We start from the raw sequence: 20,827 nt of genomic DNA on the forward strand, positions 1-20,827 counted from the left end.
GCTCCAACTGCTTTACTTAGGTTTTGTTCTTAAGCAACATTTACAGGTTGTGGTTGTGATAGCAGTCTCTAAAAGAAAGGGACCATATTCTTAGATCTTTATTAAAATAAGAATAACAAATTTTAAAGCCCCCAGGCTTGATTTCCCCCCCACCCCCGTAAAATTAAACACCTCACATGGAAACGGCTATGTTTTCTTCATAGTGTTTATCTGTTGTTTTCATGTGGTGTTATGTTCTTTCCGTATGCTTTTCATTTGCTGTTACTTGTTGGCCATAAGCATGCATGATCTTTTAGTTAATTGTATACCAGTTCATTATGGTTGGTGTACAGCATCATACGAACCTCTTGCTCTAAAAAGTTTGCTTGGTTACTATGGGAATTAAATCGCTTCTTCAGTCCATGTAAGTAGGCCATCCTGTTGTCTTTCCCAGCAACTTAATTTTGTTTTTTTTCTGCTTCAGTGGTGATACAGTTACTGTAGATTTGTATTTCCTCTTAAGTAAAGAATTAGACTTCTAGCACTTGTCAGTTATATCAGTTATTGTTTCCAGATGCTGTGCATAGTGACCAACTTCTGTTTTCACTTGAATATTGATAAACTAGTGTGCAGTAAACCAAACAATAAGCTAGACACTGTGTTTTTGAATAATTGGAAATGCAGTTATTTGAATGACTGAAGGATTACATTAACTCTCAGTAGCCTCTTGCGTATGTGTAGTGTTTTGCTTTTGAGAGATGGCAGAGAAAGAGTATTTCATATGAACTACTTTAATAGTAATGTTCTGTCCTTAAAATATTCAAAGTACAATAGAAGAATATCTTTATTACTTGGTAGGAAGGAACCTTCTCACAGAATTATTTCACTAATAACATAAATTGCACCTTCTTTTAAATCGGGTAATGGCTATTGTCCATACTTGGGCAAGTGTTAAGTCCAATCAAGCAAAATGAGCATATTTCTAGTGTCTTAAGATTGTGTGTTTATAAAGAATTAACATTCTGAGCAAAGTTGCACCTTTTTTCATAAAGACGATGTTTTAACTAGACAGTGTTTGAAAGTTGCAACTGGCTTTTCTATATATTGTTGGCTTTGTTTGAAAACTTTTCTAAAGCTATATTTGGCTGAAAACCAGTGACATTGTGTTTTGCAAGATAAGGATTATTTGCATCTTTTTGTGTTTCTATAGAACACAAAATTAAGCAGTTTCTTTAAATAAACAAAGCTTGTGCTGTATCCAGTCTGACAAGAATACTCCATGTACAAATGTATGTGCTGTTTGGGCTTATGAGGAATGACTGAAAATACAGTTAGCATTTTAAACATGCTTGACTATATTCCCAGCTATAAAGGCAGTTATCTTGCCTCAGGAAGGGCAGTGTTGTTTGGAGGGCAGAATTTAAGCAGGAGCCTGGAAATGGGACCTCTTGCTCATGCTGAAAGCAAAATCTAATTTGTAATTGAATATCTGTTTGAGTTGATTTTTGTCGGTGTTCCTAACTTTACAGAAGAAGAAATATGTCACTGATTTGAGGCAATGGATAACATGGAGCTGTTTTTAACTGCTTTCTAAATTTCTCTTGCAGTTGGCCTCAGCTGTTCTGGAAGCTGTTGAAAACAACACTCTGAGCATTGAACCTGTTGGCTTGCAACCTGTTCGATTTGTGAAAGCTTCTGCAGTTGAATGTGGGGGACCAAAGTATGTTAAGCTAACAGAGGGGGAATCTTGACTCATTTGAGATAACTCTTGGATTGAGAAAACTGCTATCAACTGATCATCTCAGTCAAATTTGTGTATCTTAAGCTTTATTCCGTAAAATCTAAGACTTCAAGACTTTGCTGTTAGAAAATTTTATGGGGAAAGTAAGAAACTAATGAATTAAACTTTAAAAAAGACTAATATAGAACAAGACTTTTAAGACAAATTCCCATTTTGGGAGAGCTGTTTCCTTCACTTCTTTGAAGAAGACCATCCTGATACTTAAAACAGATGCTTTTGAACTAGGGGCTATCACCTGGAAGGCATTAAAGAAACAGGTATTGAAGTAGTACAGGCTGAATATGGGACATCTGAAGTGGCATAAGAAATTTAGGACATACATAGCACACTGACAAAGGTAGCTGAAGGATTTGAGAGGAGATCTATAGAGTAAATCCTCTGAATTTGAGCAGGAAGAATGTAATGAAGCAGGGGTGAAGGTGAGTGTGAATCTAAAGCAGGAAGTATGCTTGAATGAGGAAGATTATTAGAAATTTTGGAATGGTCCTAGAGGAATCTGAATCAAGACTTGTTGTCAGGTACTGATACTGACATTAAAGTTAGGTGGGAGGGACTTGCCTGAGGCACTGGGGCTTTGATGGATAATGGAGAAGGAAGGGATATGTAGTGTGCTTTAGTACTGTATGTCAGGGTTAAGCAGGCAAGGTCAGTGTTAATCTGGAGCCTTCCAAATATTGACAAAGCCTTGACTTTTCTGTTGGAGATATTTTGGACAAGTTGACAATTCTCTCTGTAGTATTTGTTTTGACAGAGCTCAATTTTGTGATGGAAAATGTGCATCAAAATGTTTTCATCTGACTCTTAAGATTTTTTTGTTTTTTCTTGTCGCTATTGTTTTTTAGTTCTTTTTCCTGTTATTGAGCAGAAGAGAAAAAACATTTAACAGTTCAAGATTTTTTACTTTCTCTTTAAAGAAGCTGTACAAAACAAAAATTGTGTTCTATGACTTAGTCTTTGATCCTTTCTAGTCTACAAAATTCAGGCATTCATATATTCTTCAGCTATCTCCTGTTACTAGAAAACATGCTCTTTGAGCTGTAACAGCCCCTCATCAGGAGGGCCCACCACCAATAATGGAGCTACTCAGGGGACAGTGATTTCAAGTCCAAGATACACCACTGAGCTGTGTTCCATGAATGCAATAGAGAATCTGGACAGCCAGAAGCTACTGAAACCAGTCATGTGTCATTAAAGAGCAATTGGCAAACTGAGGTTCAAGGCGCTTCCCAATGTCTTGACATGATGAAATATTTACTCAAAACCAGGAGACTCAGTTGAATCATTCAGAAGTCTCGTGAGACTTTTAACCTATTTTCTCCAGTGTAAGATAAATGTTTAATTAGAATTTTTGTAATCCTTAAATAGTTGGCTAGGTATAGATTAACATTTTGAGATGACAGTGCACAAATTGTAATGTAGTTACTTTAGGTGTATCAAAAGGCCAGGCATACTCCTTTCTTACTTTTCCCGCTGTCATGTAGCAACAAGAACTTTTGTGGTATTGCTTAGATAAGTAATAGGTAAGGAATATGCAGTATTTAAGGGTAATTTGACAGCAAATGCACTTTGCCTTATATAGGATTACTGGCATTGAATGGGAAACAGGTGTTCCAGTTTTCACTGAATCAGAGTAGCAGTTTCACATTTTTTATTTTTATACAGTGCAAAGCACTATTTTTATTGAAACCATGTTCTTAAATAGGTAACATAATATAGACAAACTGTAAATAAAAAATAACAAAAACTAGACTAATGTTTTTAAAGGATTTTATTGTACTATTGCCTGGGGGATGGGCGTGCAGTTGCATAAAATAGTGGGTAATAGCCCAACAGTAAAATAAGGAGTGGAGGGCGGACAGCTGTGATAATAGTGAGGAAAGGTTCTTGATACACAGAAGTTATTGAATGGTGTCTCTGATGGTGTGTAGTAAGTGCTGCCTTAATGAAAGACAGCTGGGTTTCCCCACAGGATTTGAATAATTGTCCCCATGGGGAACAAAGTGCTAAGCTGCATGTGCGCTATACAGGGCAGAACTGTGTCAGCAGCAGTAACTGCCATGCCAGCATTGAACCTGGTGTGATGGAAGATAACATATAGAAGGTAATTCCATAGCCAGAAGGAAAGAAGGGCATTATTTTCCTAGCATTGAAAGTCCGTCTGTCTTCTCACAAAAGCTTGACTGAAATTGTGATCAGCTTGCTTGAGCTACTGTTGTGGTTTAACCCAGCTGGCACCTAAGCACCATACAGCTGCTCCCTCACTCCTCCCCCCCCACAGTGGGATGGGGAGGAGAAGAATTTGAAAAAACAGGTGAAGCTCGTGGGTTAAGATAAGAACAATTTAATAATTGAAATAAAATAAAATATAATTTTAATGAAAAAGAACATAACAAAAAGAGAAATAAGAGGTGAGAAAGACAAATGATGCCCAATGCAATTGCTCACCACCTGCTGACTGATGCCCAGCCAGTCCCTGAGCAGTGATCAGCCCCTCCTGGCCCACTCCCCCCAGTTTATACACTGAGCATGACGCCCTATGGTATGGAATATCCCTCTGGCTAGTTCAGGTCAGCTGTCCTGGCCGTGCTCCCTCACAGCTTCTTGTGTACCTGCTTGCAGAGAGCATGGGAAACTGAAAAATCCTTGACTTAGCATAAGCAACTAAGCATTAACAGCAACTAAAACATCGATGTGTTACCAACATTATTCTCACACTGAACCCAAAACACAGCACTGTACTACCTCCTAGGGAGAAAATTAACTCTGTCCCAGCTGAAACCAGGACAGCTACTGTAGGATTTCTTGGATCAATGGATTGCTGTCAGTCCTCATAAATTGCTGTGGAAAATCATATACACTATTCCATTTTCTCTTGTGGACCAGCTGCAGGCTATTTAAAAGGGCTTCTGAGCCACTGTTTAGAACCACAGAAGCTTAGTAATTTTTGTCTCACTTTTGAAAGGTTGCTTGTTCTTAGACTCCCTAATTTTGTGAAGTAGAAATGGAAGGGAGGAGAGCCAGCAGCTTTTAAAATCAGTGAAACAGTGGATGCCATGACAACCCAGTTCATCTAAGATGCTGCAATATAGAAAATCCAAATAAATTAAATTCCTGTTTTATTTACATTTATTAAGATTGTATTAATAGCAATTTCTTCAAGAGATTCAAACCACCGTTTTCTAAAGACTTTTGGAGGAAATTGTTTAAAATTCTTTGCGTTTTCCGGAATTGTTTTCTGGGAAGAATTTGTGGTGACTACTGACCTTTCCTTGTTCCTGAATACAACATACTTGCAATACACCAGAAGTAAATTTGATTTTACGATCACTTTTTGTAATGGTAGTGGAAAGCAATATTGCCAGACAGCCTGTTTTCCATTGTCCCAAATTATTTTGTGCTCTGAATATAAAATATGACTTTGGGCATAAATGCAAAGCTGGTCTTAGAACACATCTGAGAGAGGCGTCAGAGAATTGACTGCTATTCTGTAGGGCTGATTTTTTGATGATAAAATGCATCATCAAGCAGAATTTAAAAAAAAATGTTTATTTCACATATGAAGAGTTAAAAGAAATCCCACTGTTTCAGAGTTGTCAATCCAACTTGAATTAGTGAATATGGAAGGACATGACCAGAGCTGAACGTTTTTAAAATCAGTAATGCATCATGATGCAGTGGTATTGAAACAAAGTAAGTCCTTGTGGAACTAAAATAATTGACAACATAGTGTAATAATTGCAGCTTGTAAAATGAAGGCAGAATATCTGTGCCAGTGTGAAGCAATTACATTAACACCTTAAACACATGCAGATGTTTAGACGTTAATGTCAGATTTGTTTATTTAATCATGCAAACTTTATGTTTTGTAGGAAATGTGCTCTCAGTGGACAAAGTAAGTCATGCAAGCATAGAATCAAATTAGGAGATTCAAGCAGTTACTACTACATTTCTCCTTTCTGTCGTTACAGGGTAAGTAGATTTACTGTGATTTCATTTTGAGTAGTAGTTAGTTCTTTTTTCAGTACCATTGTACAAAATTATATTAACCACCATTATTTTTATCTGGGTTCAGATCACTTCTGTGTGTAACTTCTTTACATATATTCGATACATCCAGCAAGGACTGTTGAAGCAGCAAGATGGTGAGTAGGAAATTTTATTTGGCATAATAAATAGAAATTTACATAGTGCATGTGCCTAAAACTTGCTATTTGTACACCGTAGTAGTGACCTGACATTACAGGAAAGCTATCTGTTGATGGTCATTGCTGTAATTACGAGAATTTGGTGATATTCCACCCTCCAATAAAGTTTTTTTAACAACAAATCAAAAAGCAGTGATTTTTAGTCCATCTAAAAGCACCTTACATTATTCATTAAGAAATGTTATGAAAAATTCTGTAACGAGAGGAATTAGTCACAGTTTTTCCACACAGTATTAAAAAATCAAGTCTCTTTCACAGAATATGGAGATATTTTAGACCAAAAAAACCTTAGTTTGGTTTGATCTGGGCCATTTTTTCTTCTTTCACATGGTGTTTTGGTGTGTCATCTCATTTTGTGCATTGAGAATTCAGACAGCAGTTCTTGTCAGACTTATCTTTCAGGGAGAAATGGCAAGGTTGACAATATTTGGGGTTAAGTTGTGAAAAATAAACAGGAAATCATACTGTAATCATTCATCTGAGTGCAGCTGAGAAATGAGGTCCTGGTCGTTGCTGCTGCATGGCAAAGTCTCTTGTTTAGGGCCCTGGTTATAAATGTAAGGCTTGATTACCCCCCACTCCAAAAGGGAAATCTGTTTTTACTGCCATTGCTTCAGGCTATGGTTCCCCCCCCCATTGTTACTTGGTCACTTTGTTCTTGAAGCATATCCAGCAACTGCCTATTTAAACTCTGCGCAGTAGTTTGGGCATTGGCTTAACTCTCCTATTGAGTTTCAGTATGTCCATATAAAAGAAGATTGTTATGGAAATACGTGCACTGTACACGCAGTTAGTTAATTCTGGAATTTAAAAATACATTGTGTGTTGGAGTTGCAGTTATTGGTCTTCATTTGCAAGACTAGTTTACCTGTTGATCACTATAAAAGAAATTATGATGATTTGCTTGTGTTTAAACTGTATGCAATTGATTTAATTGTATTTCCTGTCCAGGTCGAAGAATATTGCCCAACAACCTTCAGTCCAAGGTTTTTTTGAAACAGACCATATCACTTAGGCTCCTGGATTTGCTAAGCACAGATAGTGGAAAGTGTAATTAGCCCAGTGTCTATAGTTAATTAAAAAAAATGCTTTTACTTTTAAAACTTAATTTTTTTTAGTTCAGGTGCATTTTTGAAAGTAGTGTAAAACAGTACTGTAATGTTTATAGATGTCTGTGCTGTTCATTCTTCCAGTCTCTGAGTCTGTGTGGATTTTCTTCATCCAGAATTTGGCTAGAATTGGCCCCACTTTGATCTACCTCACGTATAGTCATCTCTTCTGTTGTTTCCCAATTTCAAGAGATCAGTATTTTAGCTACACTTAAATCTTTTGTTTCCATTTCTAATCTGAAGTACTCCTGAGGTGATAGATAGACTGTTCCTTACAAAAAATAATGCTGTTAACTTTCCTTGTCGGAGGGAATTTTTTTCATGGAATTCGCCAGAAATTCACCTATTTCATACACTAAATTGTTTAATAAAACCTTCAGATGGTGGTAATTTTTATTGATTTACTAGCATTGCAGAAGATCTTGAAAATGTGTTATTTAAGTTTTAATTTGGTTTATAGTTAAAACGGCTTTTACTTTGACCAAAAGGACCTATATAGTTTCAACTAAAATTTGTTTACTTTGCTATTGAGATAAAGAGATTAAATTAGTATTTTTTCCATCACATAATGAAATATTTTCAGCATTATCATAATTAGTTATTCTTCATAAGAAGTTTAAAAAAAACTTGACTTTGGTGTTTCAGCTACGTTGTCATCTTTACCATTAAAAATATAAAATTTGCATTTGTAGCTTTATGTAAATATTTCAACAATACTTTTACAAGAATGTGGGCACTCATGATAATTGTCTGTGTAATGCATTGCATGTATTTCTACTCATCCACCATACAATTTTTGAGACAGAGGTCACTTTTACAAAAGTGTTTTTTGAAATATGCTAGGGAAGACCGTGTACTTGTTGCTCAGGTTAATAATCTTTGTAGTCATTCTACATCATGATCTTGACTGCATGGCAATTATTTTTGTCCTGAATAATTACATAGTCAATAATTTTGATTTGTATTGCTGTGGCGTCTAGAAGCTTAAGGTGTGTACTAGTCTCATCAAGTTTAGCAAAATACAGATGAAACTTTAAAAAAAAAAAAAGTCTTTCCTCCCTAGTTTGTTGCTGGCAGATTACTGGGAGGAAGAAAGATTACAAATGGAAAAACGATAACAAAATTACAGATTCTGTGATGAAACAATTATTATCTTGTTATACAACAAGTTCTACTTTTTTTTCTTGTAGTCTTCTAATTTTAAAGAAAATGAGTTAAGGGGTATGACAATTAAAATGAGAAACTGCAATTAATTGAAGCTGATAAGTACTGATGTATTTTTGTTCCCCAATTTAAAATGAAATCATCTAAAATGTGGAGTATTTTTTATAGGACCATCATTTAGAATTTTTAAAATAAATACTTCGATAAATTTTGTCACAACCAAGCACAAATAGCCCTCTCGCATATTAATTCTGGTTTTACTAGATGTTTGTTACTTCTGAATTTCCCCTAAAATGATGTACAGTGAGGCAGCCTGTATACATCAGTTGAAATAAAATACAAATTCAGTATGTTTAATGATATTTCTGTCTTTTTTAGTGGATCAGATGTTCTGGGAAGTTATGCACCTGAGAAGAGAGATGTCACTAGCAAAACTTGGCTATTACAAGGAAGAGCTCTAAATCTTTTTACTCTTGAGCATGCATGAACTTCATTGAATATACATAACTAAAATCGCTGAATCTCTTTTTGTCATTTGATATTTATTTCCACAAAGTGGGTCCAGATCCTTCTCCTTTTGCAGATTGCACTAAGAAGTACTGTGATTGTTTTAAACTGACCTATGCTGTATATGCGTACATATAATACTTAGTTGAACAAATGTGGTAAGCACTTGCAGGTGTATTAGTGATTGTAATTAACATTTAAAAACAAAACTGATTAAAGTGTTAGTCTGAAGCAGTGTCTGTCTTCTATTCTTTGTGATGTAAAATGATGTTAACCTCCCTGATAAGTCATTTCATAATGTAAAACTGAGATGTTTTTATGAAGAGGTAATAAATGCCTGATGTTTTCTTCATTGTAGTGTTTAGATACATGTATCTAGCTTTTTAGGCATGTATGTCAGTACATGCTAGGAGACAACTAGGAGAACGTGGAATTCTTTGAAGTGCTGCTTTCCTGTTTTTTTTCATTTTTAAAACAGTGTAAGAAGAGAAACCTATGTAGTGAAGACTCAACAGCATAATAAATCTGGGTATCAGTTCTCTCTAAAGTAGCGTGCTTTTCAGACATCAAGGAACAATAAAATTACCTTGGTCACTCTGGTTAGAAATTGGTCCTGACCCCATCTAACTGCTAAAAACTTTCTCTTCCCCTCTAATTTTCTTTCATTAGAATTTTTAAATTTAATTTATTTTTCTTCTGCTTTTTTGGGATTTCCAGTTTCCAGTGTTTTATACATCAGTTTCCCACAGCTGTCCTTGAAACTGAAAAATACCCATTATGTGATTTCTTTAACATGCTGGTGATGGTTTCCATATAATGTTACCACTTTCTTCACACACACAAATTGCTACAAAGAGAACCCCAAAAAGGATCATGGCTTCTTAAGGAAGATGTTTTTTCTGTTCAAGTGCTACTTGGGCACTTCAAGTAGTACTTTTTCCCTGGGCATAGTCTAAGCTGAAAGCAGGCAGTCGATTAGGTTACAAGGAGCATAGCTGTGGGTAGGTGGTAGACTTGCTGTGTAAAAGCCCTTTTGGAAAAACACTAGGTCTTGATCATGACAGCCATTTATCAATTGCAGATAAGCACTTAAAGCACTGGCAGGTAAACTGGCAAACATCAGAAGTAAAGGCAAGTTTATATACATAGCTGGTTCTTTACCAAAAAGCATCTTGGTGGATCCAGATTTCTTTTGTTTAATGCAGAACAAAAATAACACACTTCACTGTCTTACTGGAGTGTTCTCTGTTTTTACAAAAGCCAATAGAAGGAGCAGTGAAATTCAATGCCATGCTTGTGTTGCTTGCACGTTTATGTGCCTGAAAACACTTTGCAAGCATTGGCTTTGACCAGGCATTTCAATATTAAGATTAAAACAAACAATGGGACCTAAATATTTTACTAGTAGTGGAGTATGTCCAGCCTGGGCTATTTCAGTATTGATTAAATATTTTTATTAATCTCCTATCACGGGGTACTAGTTTCTACTGCAGAAACCTGGAAGAATTCTACCTTCAATTGTTAAAAGGTTTTTTATTATTTCACTAATGCTAAGGAAGTCTGGTTTTACTGACTCTTAGAAAACAAACTGTATTTGTTGGCATTATGCTTTATGTTAGGCTCATAAATGCTTCCTAAATGGTTGTTAATCCTTAGTTTACGTAATGAAATCAAACAGTTTCCAGGATTAGCTAACAGTAGGAAAATGATAGCTGGTAGCTGCTGCTATTCTAATTTAATAATCCTTTACAAGTGTTGCTCATTCAAGCAGAGAGAAGGGTCCTTTCTATACATGATAGTGTCCAGACATAAATGGTATCTAAAGTTTATTATGCTGGGGTGATTTTCTTGTACATAGGGTACATCTTTGAGGTCCCTAGTATCTCAGTGGTAATGACTGACTCGATTACATCGACGTCTTGTGAATACTGATCGACTTGCTTCTGTTGTCAAGTCCCTTCCCTGAAATTCTTTTCTATATTTTTGATATAACTTTTAATATATCATGATACAATATATCATGAGATACCTGTGTCACTGTGAGTGCCTGAGGCTTGTAAAAATTGCACAACGGTTACTTGTCTGGTGAATATAACTACTTCAGGAAATGGTCTTGTTTCAGATTTCTTGACTTCATTGAAGCTTTTGTTCATAACCAAATGCCTCTTACAGATGCCTACTCAAAACATCTGAATATTTTTCTCCTCTTTGCTTAGGGGTGATAGAACAGGGGCAATTTTCAGTGCACAAAGATCAATTGAAGGACAGTGAAATAGGGTTTGCTACTAGCCTTAAAAGACCTTTGTTCAATGTTCAGCTTTCCTCTATGTTTTTCAGTGTTACCTTAGACAAACAGGTTAATCTGTAATTTAGTTTTGTTAATCATAATGTAGAAGTTCTGCTTCCCTATAATTAAACTGCTGTGATACACAATTTTTTTAGAGCTGTTGTATAGTCTGATGCTCAGCTGCTTAAATGGGATAGTACACACGGCAAAACTGGTGATGGCTTTGCTCTTGCGCTTTTGATTGCTGTTGCTTTCATCAGTAGTATTAATTACATCACTTGTGTGAAAGTACAGAGACAAGATAAGTAATTTTTATTGCTGCATTTTTTGCGCATGTGTAATTATGGTTAGTACTGAGACCAAAGGTCCTTAAAACGAGGACATTAGACATACTGAATGGAAGAATGCACATCACCACCATCTTGCCTCAAAAGCCTTGTCAGATTCTCCTTTACGTGTAGCAGAGTTTAAGTATAGCCCTGGCTGTAGTTATGGAGGAATGAAATCAGCTGGGACAAAGTCATTGAAACCTGCAACAAAAACTGATGTGTTCCTTGGCATGTTCATAATCATCTGGAAGAGAGACGGTGCGTTATTCTCAGTGGGACTCTTCAAGCAGCAGGAAAGCAAAACATTTTCTACTGGCTTTACATGGATGTGGTGGGAGAAAATGAGGCCTTGCAGCAGTTCTTTGAAGGTAAGAGTCTATTAAGAGAGTCTTAACAATTTTTGGTGACAGCAAAGATACAGTAATTGGGGTTAATTGAAGAAGAAAGGAGGAAGAAAAAGAGCCCCGAAACCTAAAGCTCTATTTACACAAAGCTATCACGTAAGGTGGCACCAGAATGAAATAGTACAAATGGTACAGACGCGGTGTAGTGCCTTTTCCTTTGTGCTTCAGCCAGAGAAGACCAAAGGGAAGGTGGACCCAGCAGAGCCTGCAGTACCACTGTGGTAATTGCCAGGAAGGAAAACTGGGAGGTGGTGGCTAAGATCTCCTTGCAATTTATCACTTCTGAGATTTTAGTGATTTTCATGAGGCTAGAAAGCTCCCTCCCTGCTCTGTCATAACATGTCAAGTTAAAGCGGGGTTTCTTTCCACTAATGCTCTTTGGAAACAGCCTGATTAGAATTGGTAAAATGGTATTCGTGGCAGTATCCTTGGGATCCTTCTGAGAAGTTAAAACATGGAGTGATTTTGTCTTTTGGCTGGGATTTGTCCTTCTGACTTTTTCCCAAAGGCATTTTACATTCAGGTGGGTCCCGTTAGCCTTTCTCCTACCACACAATTTACCTTCTAATAGACTCCATAATAAAACTGCATTTCTCAAGCACTGCCATAATGTGGTTCAAAATGGCTATTCAAAAGCTTATGTATTTTTTACTTTTTTATTTTTTACTAAATCTTTTCTTTCCCTTCATCCAGTTCACACTGTGGTTTTCTTTGTTTTAATATTAACCTTTCTATTCCAAGCTTCTTTCTGCATTTGTTTTCCTTCTATTATCTGTGCAAGTATTCATGTGATACTGATCTCAAAGTAACTTGGAAAACTATCTTTTCTGGTTTGGATCATGTGGACAATTTTTATTTCCCTGCATTTAATTTCCATTGTGCTTAATTAAAGATTAAGGAAATTAAAGATTCTCCAGCATTGATCAAGAAAATGTATTTAAGCCAAGACATTTAAATCAGTGAACCACAAGCTAGGGCTGCTAGCCAGCAAACGTGTTGTTCATAGATGTTAGGAAATTCATACCATGTTTCTTAAGTTCACTTTAAGTCATGGAGATCAAAAGCTAACAAACTTTCTTGGCTTTGCTTTCAGCTACGTGATGTTTGTTTTTATCAACCTGTTTGTTCAAGTACTGCATTGCATAGCTATTAAATACTCAAAATAGTGTTGGATATGAATTATATAAAAAAATTTATCTCAATTTTTTTTTCAGAAACTGACTTGGAAAATGACTTTCTAGGGAGTATGGGTTAGGTTCTGTTGGTTTTTGTGATAGTGATACCTTGACAGTAGAAGTTATCAGAGGTTTTAGCTGTATGAGCTCTTCAACTAGAATTACTAATTGTAATTCCAGAATTACAATCAGTAATTTAACCCTTATTAGAAAGTACTTGGTAGAACATCTGTCTGGGCCAGCGTGAGGGGGAGAAGCCCTGTTGATTCCATTTAATTGCAGGAAAAATGAAACATCTTGGGAGGTTATGTTCCTTCAGTAATGTGTGGTTCTGCTGTGTAGTGCTACAATACGACTAAAGGTCTGCTAATGCCATGCGGCATGCAGGGATGCTGTTAGATGGCTGAATTTCATTGTCTGGACACTGGGATTAGGTATGTGTCAAGACTACAAGAGCTAATTGTTCTTTCAGCACGCAGTAGCTAGGCTCCTCTTGCTGTTAAACCATAGGTAAATCTGAAAAGGGAGCTAGCTGATTCAAAATAGGGTTTGCACTCTTCAAGCAGGGGTTAGCTTCACTGAATATCAGGCCAGCTTTAACTGGTGGCCTCTCCAGTTTAGCACTACAGTTTGTGGGTTAGCTTTATAATAACACGTCATGAGGCAAGAGCAATAATCTGCTTGTGCTAATTTGGTTGTCTCTGAGATTAGTCATAGTAGCATTAGAACATTGTCTGTCAAGGCTACAGAAAAGCTGAGTCCTGCAATACCAAGTGGAGAATGCCACTGCTGAGGAAGCCTCTCTGCTTCGTCAGTGGTTCAGATTTGTCTCCCAAAAGCATCAGCTGGCAGCTAAGCGCATTTATAGATCTGTTTTTGTAAGACTATTTGAAATTCATGAGCAAAAAAAGGATCCCATTTTCCCCATTTCGTTAGTTTCTTACAGTGCTTTTTTTTTTTTTGACACTCATTAGTAAGATAAACTTACATTTGCAATATTGAGAGGGGACAGTCTGAAAAAGGAGTTTTTTCAAGGAAAATGAGATAATGTTTGTTTTCCTGCCGATCACTTCTTTCAATAGTTAATAGACCTTTCAGATTAGATATGACTCTGGGATCTGACCTTGGCTTTTTCTTGTTTAAGTATATGGCTTTTCTCTTGCTGTGTGGCTGGTCTGGGAAGTTCTTGTATTTCCTGTTTCATTTCACTCCCACGCTAAAGATTTCATCTTTGATAGAAGTTTTTTCTATGATTTGTTTAAATTATTATTTTTAATTAAAACATTTGTATCTTAGAATCAGTTACTTCCTATTTGTCAAGGGAAGGTCAGAGCTCCTGATCAGCTCTTGTGCCTGCCCATGTGTAGCAGAGCAACCTGTTCTTGCTGACATTATCAATGGGTTGAGAAGCGTGAATGAAGGCTGACATAGTTATGCTGTTAAACTCAGTCCTCGCTTTTTTGTCGTTGGAAGGTACATTGAGGTGTCTGAAATATGTGTGTTTGGTCTTAGTGCTCTCTGTGATCTAAAGAGTCTCTTAGTGGAATCACCACTTCTCTGTATACTCATGCTCCTGCACGGATAACACAGAATAAATATAGTTTAGAGCTCTTGGTAAATAAATTAAGCAACAGAACAAACATGCCATTAAACACCTTAAAACCCAAAGGTGTCTCATACCATTTAAGGATGACAGATTGAAACAGGAATAAAAGATTAAATGAGAAATTTAAAATATTAACTGTAAGATTTGTTTCTCTGGCAAATGTTCCTTTGGGGAAAAAACATCTATCTTGACACAAGCTCACTCCTTACCATGTGGAGTTATATATATGATGTTGAATAACCTAGACTGTGATACGTCTTGGCTGGCTGCAGTTCTGCCAGCTACAGCTGTTTTGTCCTTAACCCTTTCCTGTTTGTTGCTGCAGTGTGCTCGAGGTTCACGTCCATAGCTCTGCTGGCCCAGCACCTTTTATCAATGACTCCACGTCTATTCCAGTCAAAATGAACTGGACTATCTTGAACAGTTTAAATAATGACAAGTACTTGGAGCCCTTTAGCATGAAAGAAGTTAAGGAACTATAAGCTCCGTAAGTAATACTTACCTTAGTGTAAGCTAATGAAGTTCAGCTGGACTTTCCACTGAGCCTGTACATTGGAGTGCTGAGGCCTGTTTTAGTGGTAAAATCAGATGAAAATCAGTTGATAATTCTCAAGCAGAAACATTTCCCTCAAGTTGCAAGGGTTTGTAGCAAACATGAATCTTTCCTTTGAGCAAGCAGGTATTGCTGAGCACTGACTGTGTTCTGTATGCCATTGTTACATCTCAAGCTGTATTTAAGGGTTGTTCCCCATATAGAGAACCTGATGTTTTAACACTAATCTTACAACAAATAGCTGGACTTAGTTGGGAACTTTCTGGCATCCTTTTTTAATGTCAGGAAATGATCAGTTTAATATTGTCAATTCTAGAAGATTGACAGAATATTTTATTGGTTATGGACTGAATTTATGTTTGCAGAAAGAGCACCACAGTAGCCTGGTTATTTGGGTTCTCCTTTAGATCCTTTAGAGATGGCTGTGGTTTAAGCCAAATTCACAACAGCGTGTACCTTTCTCTAAAATAGTTGCTCTGTTAAAGACCTAAAACTTACAGCAAGGAATCTCTGGTTCTCTGTCCCTCACCCTTCACTTTGCATTTAGATATTACTGAAAAGGAGATAACTGGTTTAAATGCAGATGTATGTAAGGCACTACATGGAAGTGTTGGGAGAATTAATCAAGGCAGGTTTTTCAGGGATTGAGACTGTTGGTTCCAGGACTATAGAGTGAAGCTCAGGAGCCAGGTGACAAGAGCCTCCTGGCTGGAGGAAAGGAGGGGATGTCTGCCAAAGAGCCATATATGAAGTAAGCAACTGCCAGATTAGGAGGCTGGAGTTCAGGCTACTCCTTGGGGGCCTGAGGCTGGGAATAGGGACAGGCTAAGTGAGAATAGACAGGGAAACGGAAGCCAGTGGTAGAACTGATGGTTTTAGACTTCAGACTGAAGGAGACACAACAACAGACTATCAAGTTTATGAAGAAATGGGAAAAATAGTCATATGCTGCCTATGACTGCAGTCTCTGTTCTGCAAACAACTGTGTGTGAAACCCCAACCGCAGTACTGTCTTGGCCTTTCATCTTCATCAGTTCCTTGGGTAGCTGGCAATCCTCTGCACAGTGACCCTGAAGTTGAATGTGTTACCCAGTGCAGACTCTTCCCAGAGATGTCTGGACACATTGCGGCATGGAGTGTGGACTGGGAGCAGAGATCCCTGAGCACAAGCAGATAATCAAGGCTGCTGACTCCGCATAACCTCCTGCAGCTCTTAGCTAGGTGCACGGTTCTACGCAGCAAGCTGCGGGTTTGGGGCAGGGGGCCTCTCAGCAGAGCTTGTCCCACGACAAGCACACAGTTCTCTGCTCTTGAAGCCACCTAATGTCCAGGTGAGCTGTATCCATTAAGTACTTCCTGTGATCAGTTGGCTCTGAAATGGATGCCACCATTTAAAATAAATTTGCCTGTGATCCAACAGCACCTCCTCTGCTGAAGCAGACACCAGTGCAAGCACATGGTGCCACTGACCTGGAAAGTACATTCATAAAGAAAAAATAAAGTTCTACAGGGCAGGCAAATGGCTCTTCTGTGCACCTGTATCGCAAACTTTCATTCGTGGTGGCCTATCTTCTTCCTGGTGTGCTTCCTTCTTCTCCCAGCACAAAATTACTTATTCCTTCCTCCTCCTCCTATCCATTTAACTGTTTATGCAAAGTGGAGAGATTAAGAGGGAATGATACATATTGCTGTTGTCATCACTTAGCAACAGAGCTGATCTCTGGACTGTGGGGTGCCCATTTGATTCATAGCTGTACTTAAAAGCACATGTCTCTGACCTTGGTCAAAATAAGGAATTCTCGGTTTTGTGGTACAGGAAAAACACTTTGTATCTGACCTCTGCCCTCATGTTAACAACAAAATTATATCATTCTGCCTGTGGGCCAGGTAATTTGAACAGGAGGAACAGGGGGATAAAAGGAGGAGAAGGTGACTGAATAATTTTCCTGTGGACAGCATGAGCAAAAGGAGAAGTGTTTGAGATTCAAGGGGTAATATCCTAAATTCAGATATGAAGAACAAAAAGATGAGAATTCAACAAGTTTGAGGGAGACTGCTAAGGAAAGCTTTGTACTCTCAAGCTGGTTTTGTGAAGTCCTTTGCTGCTACTTCAAGACTTTCCATGTTACAGTTTTGCTGAGGCAAGTTAAGTATGCTGCACCTATTGCATCTGTTCTTCTCTGATGTGCAGAGGACAGGTTTGTGTACAATGCCAGTACATTCGGATGCAAGGAGCTATGAGCAGCACACCTGCAAGTTGCTATCTCACAGTGAAAGGCTTCCAAAATTAAGTCTGCAGCAGCGATAAGCAAACAATGCCTAGGTAATCTGTGATCACAAAGCAACTCAGGAGATGTTTATTAGCAGCGTGAATTTATGCATTGAGAGACACACGAGGAAATTCCTGTGCAAGGTGGTGGAAGTGGATTTTTAGATGCTGCTTGCAGTTAAGTAACGTCTAAACACTGGATCAAGAAGGAACCATGTCAGACAGAGACATCAGGAAAACAACAGAAGAAATTTTGTGGTATGACTTTGTTCCATGCACACGTTTGATGCTAGTACAGTGAGAAGACAGTAAAAGCACCAAAGGCGGTTACTGTTCCTGTGCCCAGTGACAGCGATTAACCTTTTGTGTTCTCCCACTCCGCTGCAGAGCTGAGGGGAAATGGCCGGTGTCAGCCTGAACCACGCAGCTCTGGATGTACCAGCCAGTCCATCATACCTTGCGCAGCCATGGGGCAGAGCCACACACAGCTCCCCTGCCTCCCTGGGGAGAGCACCAACTTCAACCTCCTTATCTTGTTTGCTTTCTGACCAGCCACACCCGTGTTTACGGAAGGCTTGCTGGAGAGGTGGGGAGCCTACAAATCAGTTCTGTTTGGCTTTTTTAGAGAGTTCCGGCAGACTTTCTACAAAGTCACCATCAATTCCAGAGACTTTATAATCATAAAATCTGTTTATGGCTTTCAGTAAGCAAGCAACAAAGGACAAAGTACTCAACCTTTCTATTCATTAATATTAATACATTTAACATGTTAGTAGGCTGGGTTTTTTGGGAGAATAAAAGGAAGCCACCAATCAAGCATTTCTAAAGCTTTATTTGTGCTTTCTTTAAGCTCAGGATGGTGGATTTTTAAACTGAGTGTTTCAGAAAGTTACTTGCAGTACTAATGCAGAAAGCTGATCTGTGTGAGACAATGTCTGAGCTTTGATCCCGCCACCTGTTTTGATCCCAGTGTAAGAGAGTATGAAGTTATCTTCAAAACCTCTTTTTCCAGTTGCAGACAGGGGCACTTCATCCTCTTGCTGTGGTAATTCAGTGAAGCCTTAATGCCGTGCGTGAACTGGTGTTTCCCTGGTGCTGCTCTGCCATCTTCATCTTACCCTGCACATCCTCAGTTTACTTTGCATTTCCTGCCATCCTTCCTTCCAGAGTGACTAAACCGGAATGTGACCCACCTGTTACACACAAGACTGGATAGATTTGGTTTTCCTTTATGTAGGAGAGTGGGCAGCGTTACTTAGTCTGAAGTACTGACGATTCCCACTGAATTCCACTCTTAATTTCTTTTTGATATTTTTAATTTTAGGGCAAGATGTCCATGGAGCCTTGGAGAATCCCATGGTGGATACAAGTATGTTGGAAGAATTCATCAGTAGTGATGCAGAGTTTGGAACTTTGTAAGTATTACAGCAATATGCACTTCCTCTCTTTAGCAGCATCTTTTAATTTGTTTTCATTAATGCCATGATAAAATCTGAACACAACATTTAGACCTGAAATCTGAGTTTCAAGAGGACTGTGGCTCTCTTGATATTGTTACTTGAAGCTGTATAAGATTTAGAAAAACGAATTACAGACAGTAATGGAAATACGGTTGTCTTGTTCAACAATTGAATGAATGATAATGAAGTCTGGGATAGTTCACAACTGCTATGCTAATTGTGACATTAAATGCAAAGCTGTTATTTTAACATTCCTTTAAGTGCTGGTTTAGTGTTTATGTACAGAATAAGTGAGATAAGTGAGACTAATGTATAATAAATTGAGAGAATAATGTAAACCTCCCAGTTTGAGGGAAGCAGGGCTACTGTTTTCATCCTAATGCTTCATTCAGAACAGAGAAACTGTCCATTAATCTCTTCTAACTTTAAGAGACACAAAGGATCCATAATGCAAAGGGTCGTGGTCAAGGGTGGAAACTTATGCAGCATAGAGCTATAAAAGACTTCCAACCCAAATCTTTCATCCAGACACTGTCAGATGACTGTTGTTCACTGCAAAATATTATTAATGGGCTGACATTTGCACCTGCCAAGAAGCAGAGCAAGAGGGGATGTTTTAAAAATAATTAAACATGGGATTTTTCATTCTGGACAGACTGAACAGCACACGTAACAGCCCCTTCCAGTGGGCTAAATAGGCTTCTACCTGCTCTAAATCATGAGTAATGAATTAGTTCTCTCTCTGCCCATGCTATAAAAGTAAAGAAGAATGAATAGGTTTTTGTATATTAATATACATAATCTTTTTTAGAGTGACTAAACATGTTTCAGATTAAACAGATTATTGAACTCCTCTATGACAACTTGAAAATATTATGCTTTTGCTTTTATAAAGCAAAAATAGCAGAAATATAGATACATGCACACTATTATGTAGCTTAGGTGTGTTAGAAATTATAGTTGTATTGCTATGAAGTATTTACATGAAATAAAACAGTCCGTAAAGCTACTGTGGGTTTGGAGGCTCAACAGGATTTTGCGCTGATACTACAGTCATACTTCATTAATTATAGGATTAAGGAGAACATTTACTGAATCATTAGATCTCTAAAATTATTAAGTATTTGTCTGTATTGCAGACTATTTGTGCATAAGCAGAATAGCATCTCATAAAGGAACTTCCCAAAACATGTCAAAGGAGAAAAAAATTAAAAGCCTCTATAGATATATAAAATGCAGATTAACATAATGGCACATGCAATACTGAATGCAGAGTGCAATGAAAAGGGTGTGGTTACCACCAAGGTCTTGGCTGCAAATGGAAGGGTCCATTAAAGATTGTCTTGCATCAGACAGGTTGTTGGCGTTACGTTTATTTCTCCTCTTACACCACATGTGAAGCACCATGTGATTTCTTCATCTTTTCCTACAGCAATAGCTTACTCTTGAGTGGTGAAAGGAGAAAAAGGGTTGCCATGTCCTTTCCTAAGTAAGCATTTAATTGATATACTGTGTCTTAATATAGAATCATTCAAGCTACAGAATATTTTTTTCTCAAAAAGCACAATACCAGTTTCAGTACAGTTCTAACTTGGAGACATATCCCTACTACCTCTGTACTTTATGAATATTTTCTTTCTCTGAGAAAATGTCTCTGTACCTTACTGAAATACTCTTAACTTAAAACAGAAGTCGAGTACCCAAGGCAGTGTTTGAAACCAGGAACATGAACCAAATATGCAGAAGGAAAGTTTTAGACTTTTATGGATGTATCCTTTTAAATTTTCAAGGCACATTTGGAATTCAGCAGCTATGGATCAAATATCCTACAGGAAAAAATAATTAAAATATTTACTAATTCTCTACTTTATTCAAAGTTGAAAACAATGTTTGGAGCAGTAGACACTCTATAAAAGCAGCAGAAAATTTGTTTTGAAGTAAATTAATGATTATTTTAATGTGGAATTTTTAAATTTATT

General features: G+C 37.6%; 2 protein-coding genes across 6 annotated transcripts in view; both read left to right on the forward strand.

Moving 5' to 3' along the window:
• Nucleotides 1-8,996, forward strand: part of RAB3IP (RAB3A interacting protein) — a 34,485-nt gene extending 25,489 nt beyond the window's left edge. For all 5 annotated transcript variants that reach the window (XM_074870560.1, XM_074870562.1, XM_074870561.1 and 2 more), the window contains 4 exons: nucleotides 1,587-1,699; nucleotides 5,650-5,749; nucleotides 5,853-5,922; nucleotides 8,637-8,996. In XM_074870560.1, coding sequence (XP_074726661.1) covers nucleotides 1,587-1,699; nucleotides 5,650-5,749; nucleotides 5,853-5,922; nucleotides 8,637-8,719 — 366 coding nt within the window. In that variant the 3' untranslated portion in view covers nucleotides 8,720-8,996. The remainder of the gene's footprint in view (nucleotides 1-1,586; nucleotides 1,700-5,649; nucleotides 5,750-5,852; nucleotides 5,923-8,636) is intronic.
• A 2,667-nt stretch (nucleotides 8,997-11,663) lies between these two features.
• Nucleotides 11,664-20,827, forward strand: part of MYRFL (myelin regulatory factor like) — a 49,311-nt gene continuing 40,147 nt past the window's right edge. The window contains 2 exon segments of the mRNA XM_074869376.1: nucleotides 11,664-11,749; nucleotides 18,713-18,803. Coding sequence (XP_074725477.1) covers nucleotides 11,704-11,749; nucleotides 18,713-18,803 — 137 coding nt within the window. The 5' untranslated portion in view covers nucleotides 11,664-11,703.

This window comes from Strix uralensis, chromosome 5, assembly GCF_047716275.1.
Source record: "Strix uralensis isolate ZFMK-TIS-50842 chromosome 5, bStrUra1, whole genome shotgun sequence".
NCBI classification, from domain to species: Eukaryota; Metazoa; Chordata; class Aves; order Strigiformes; family Strigidae; genus Strix; species Strix uralensis.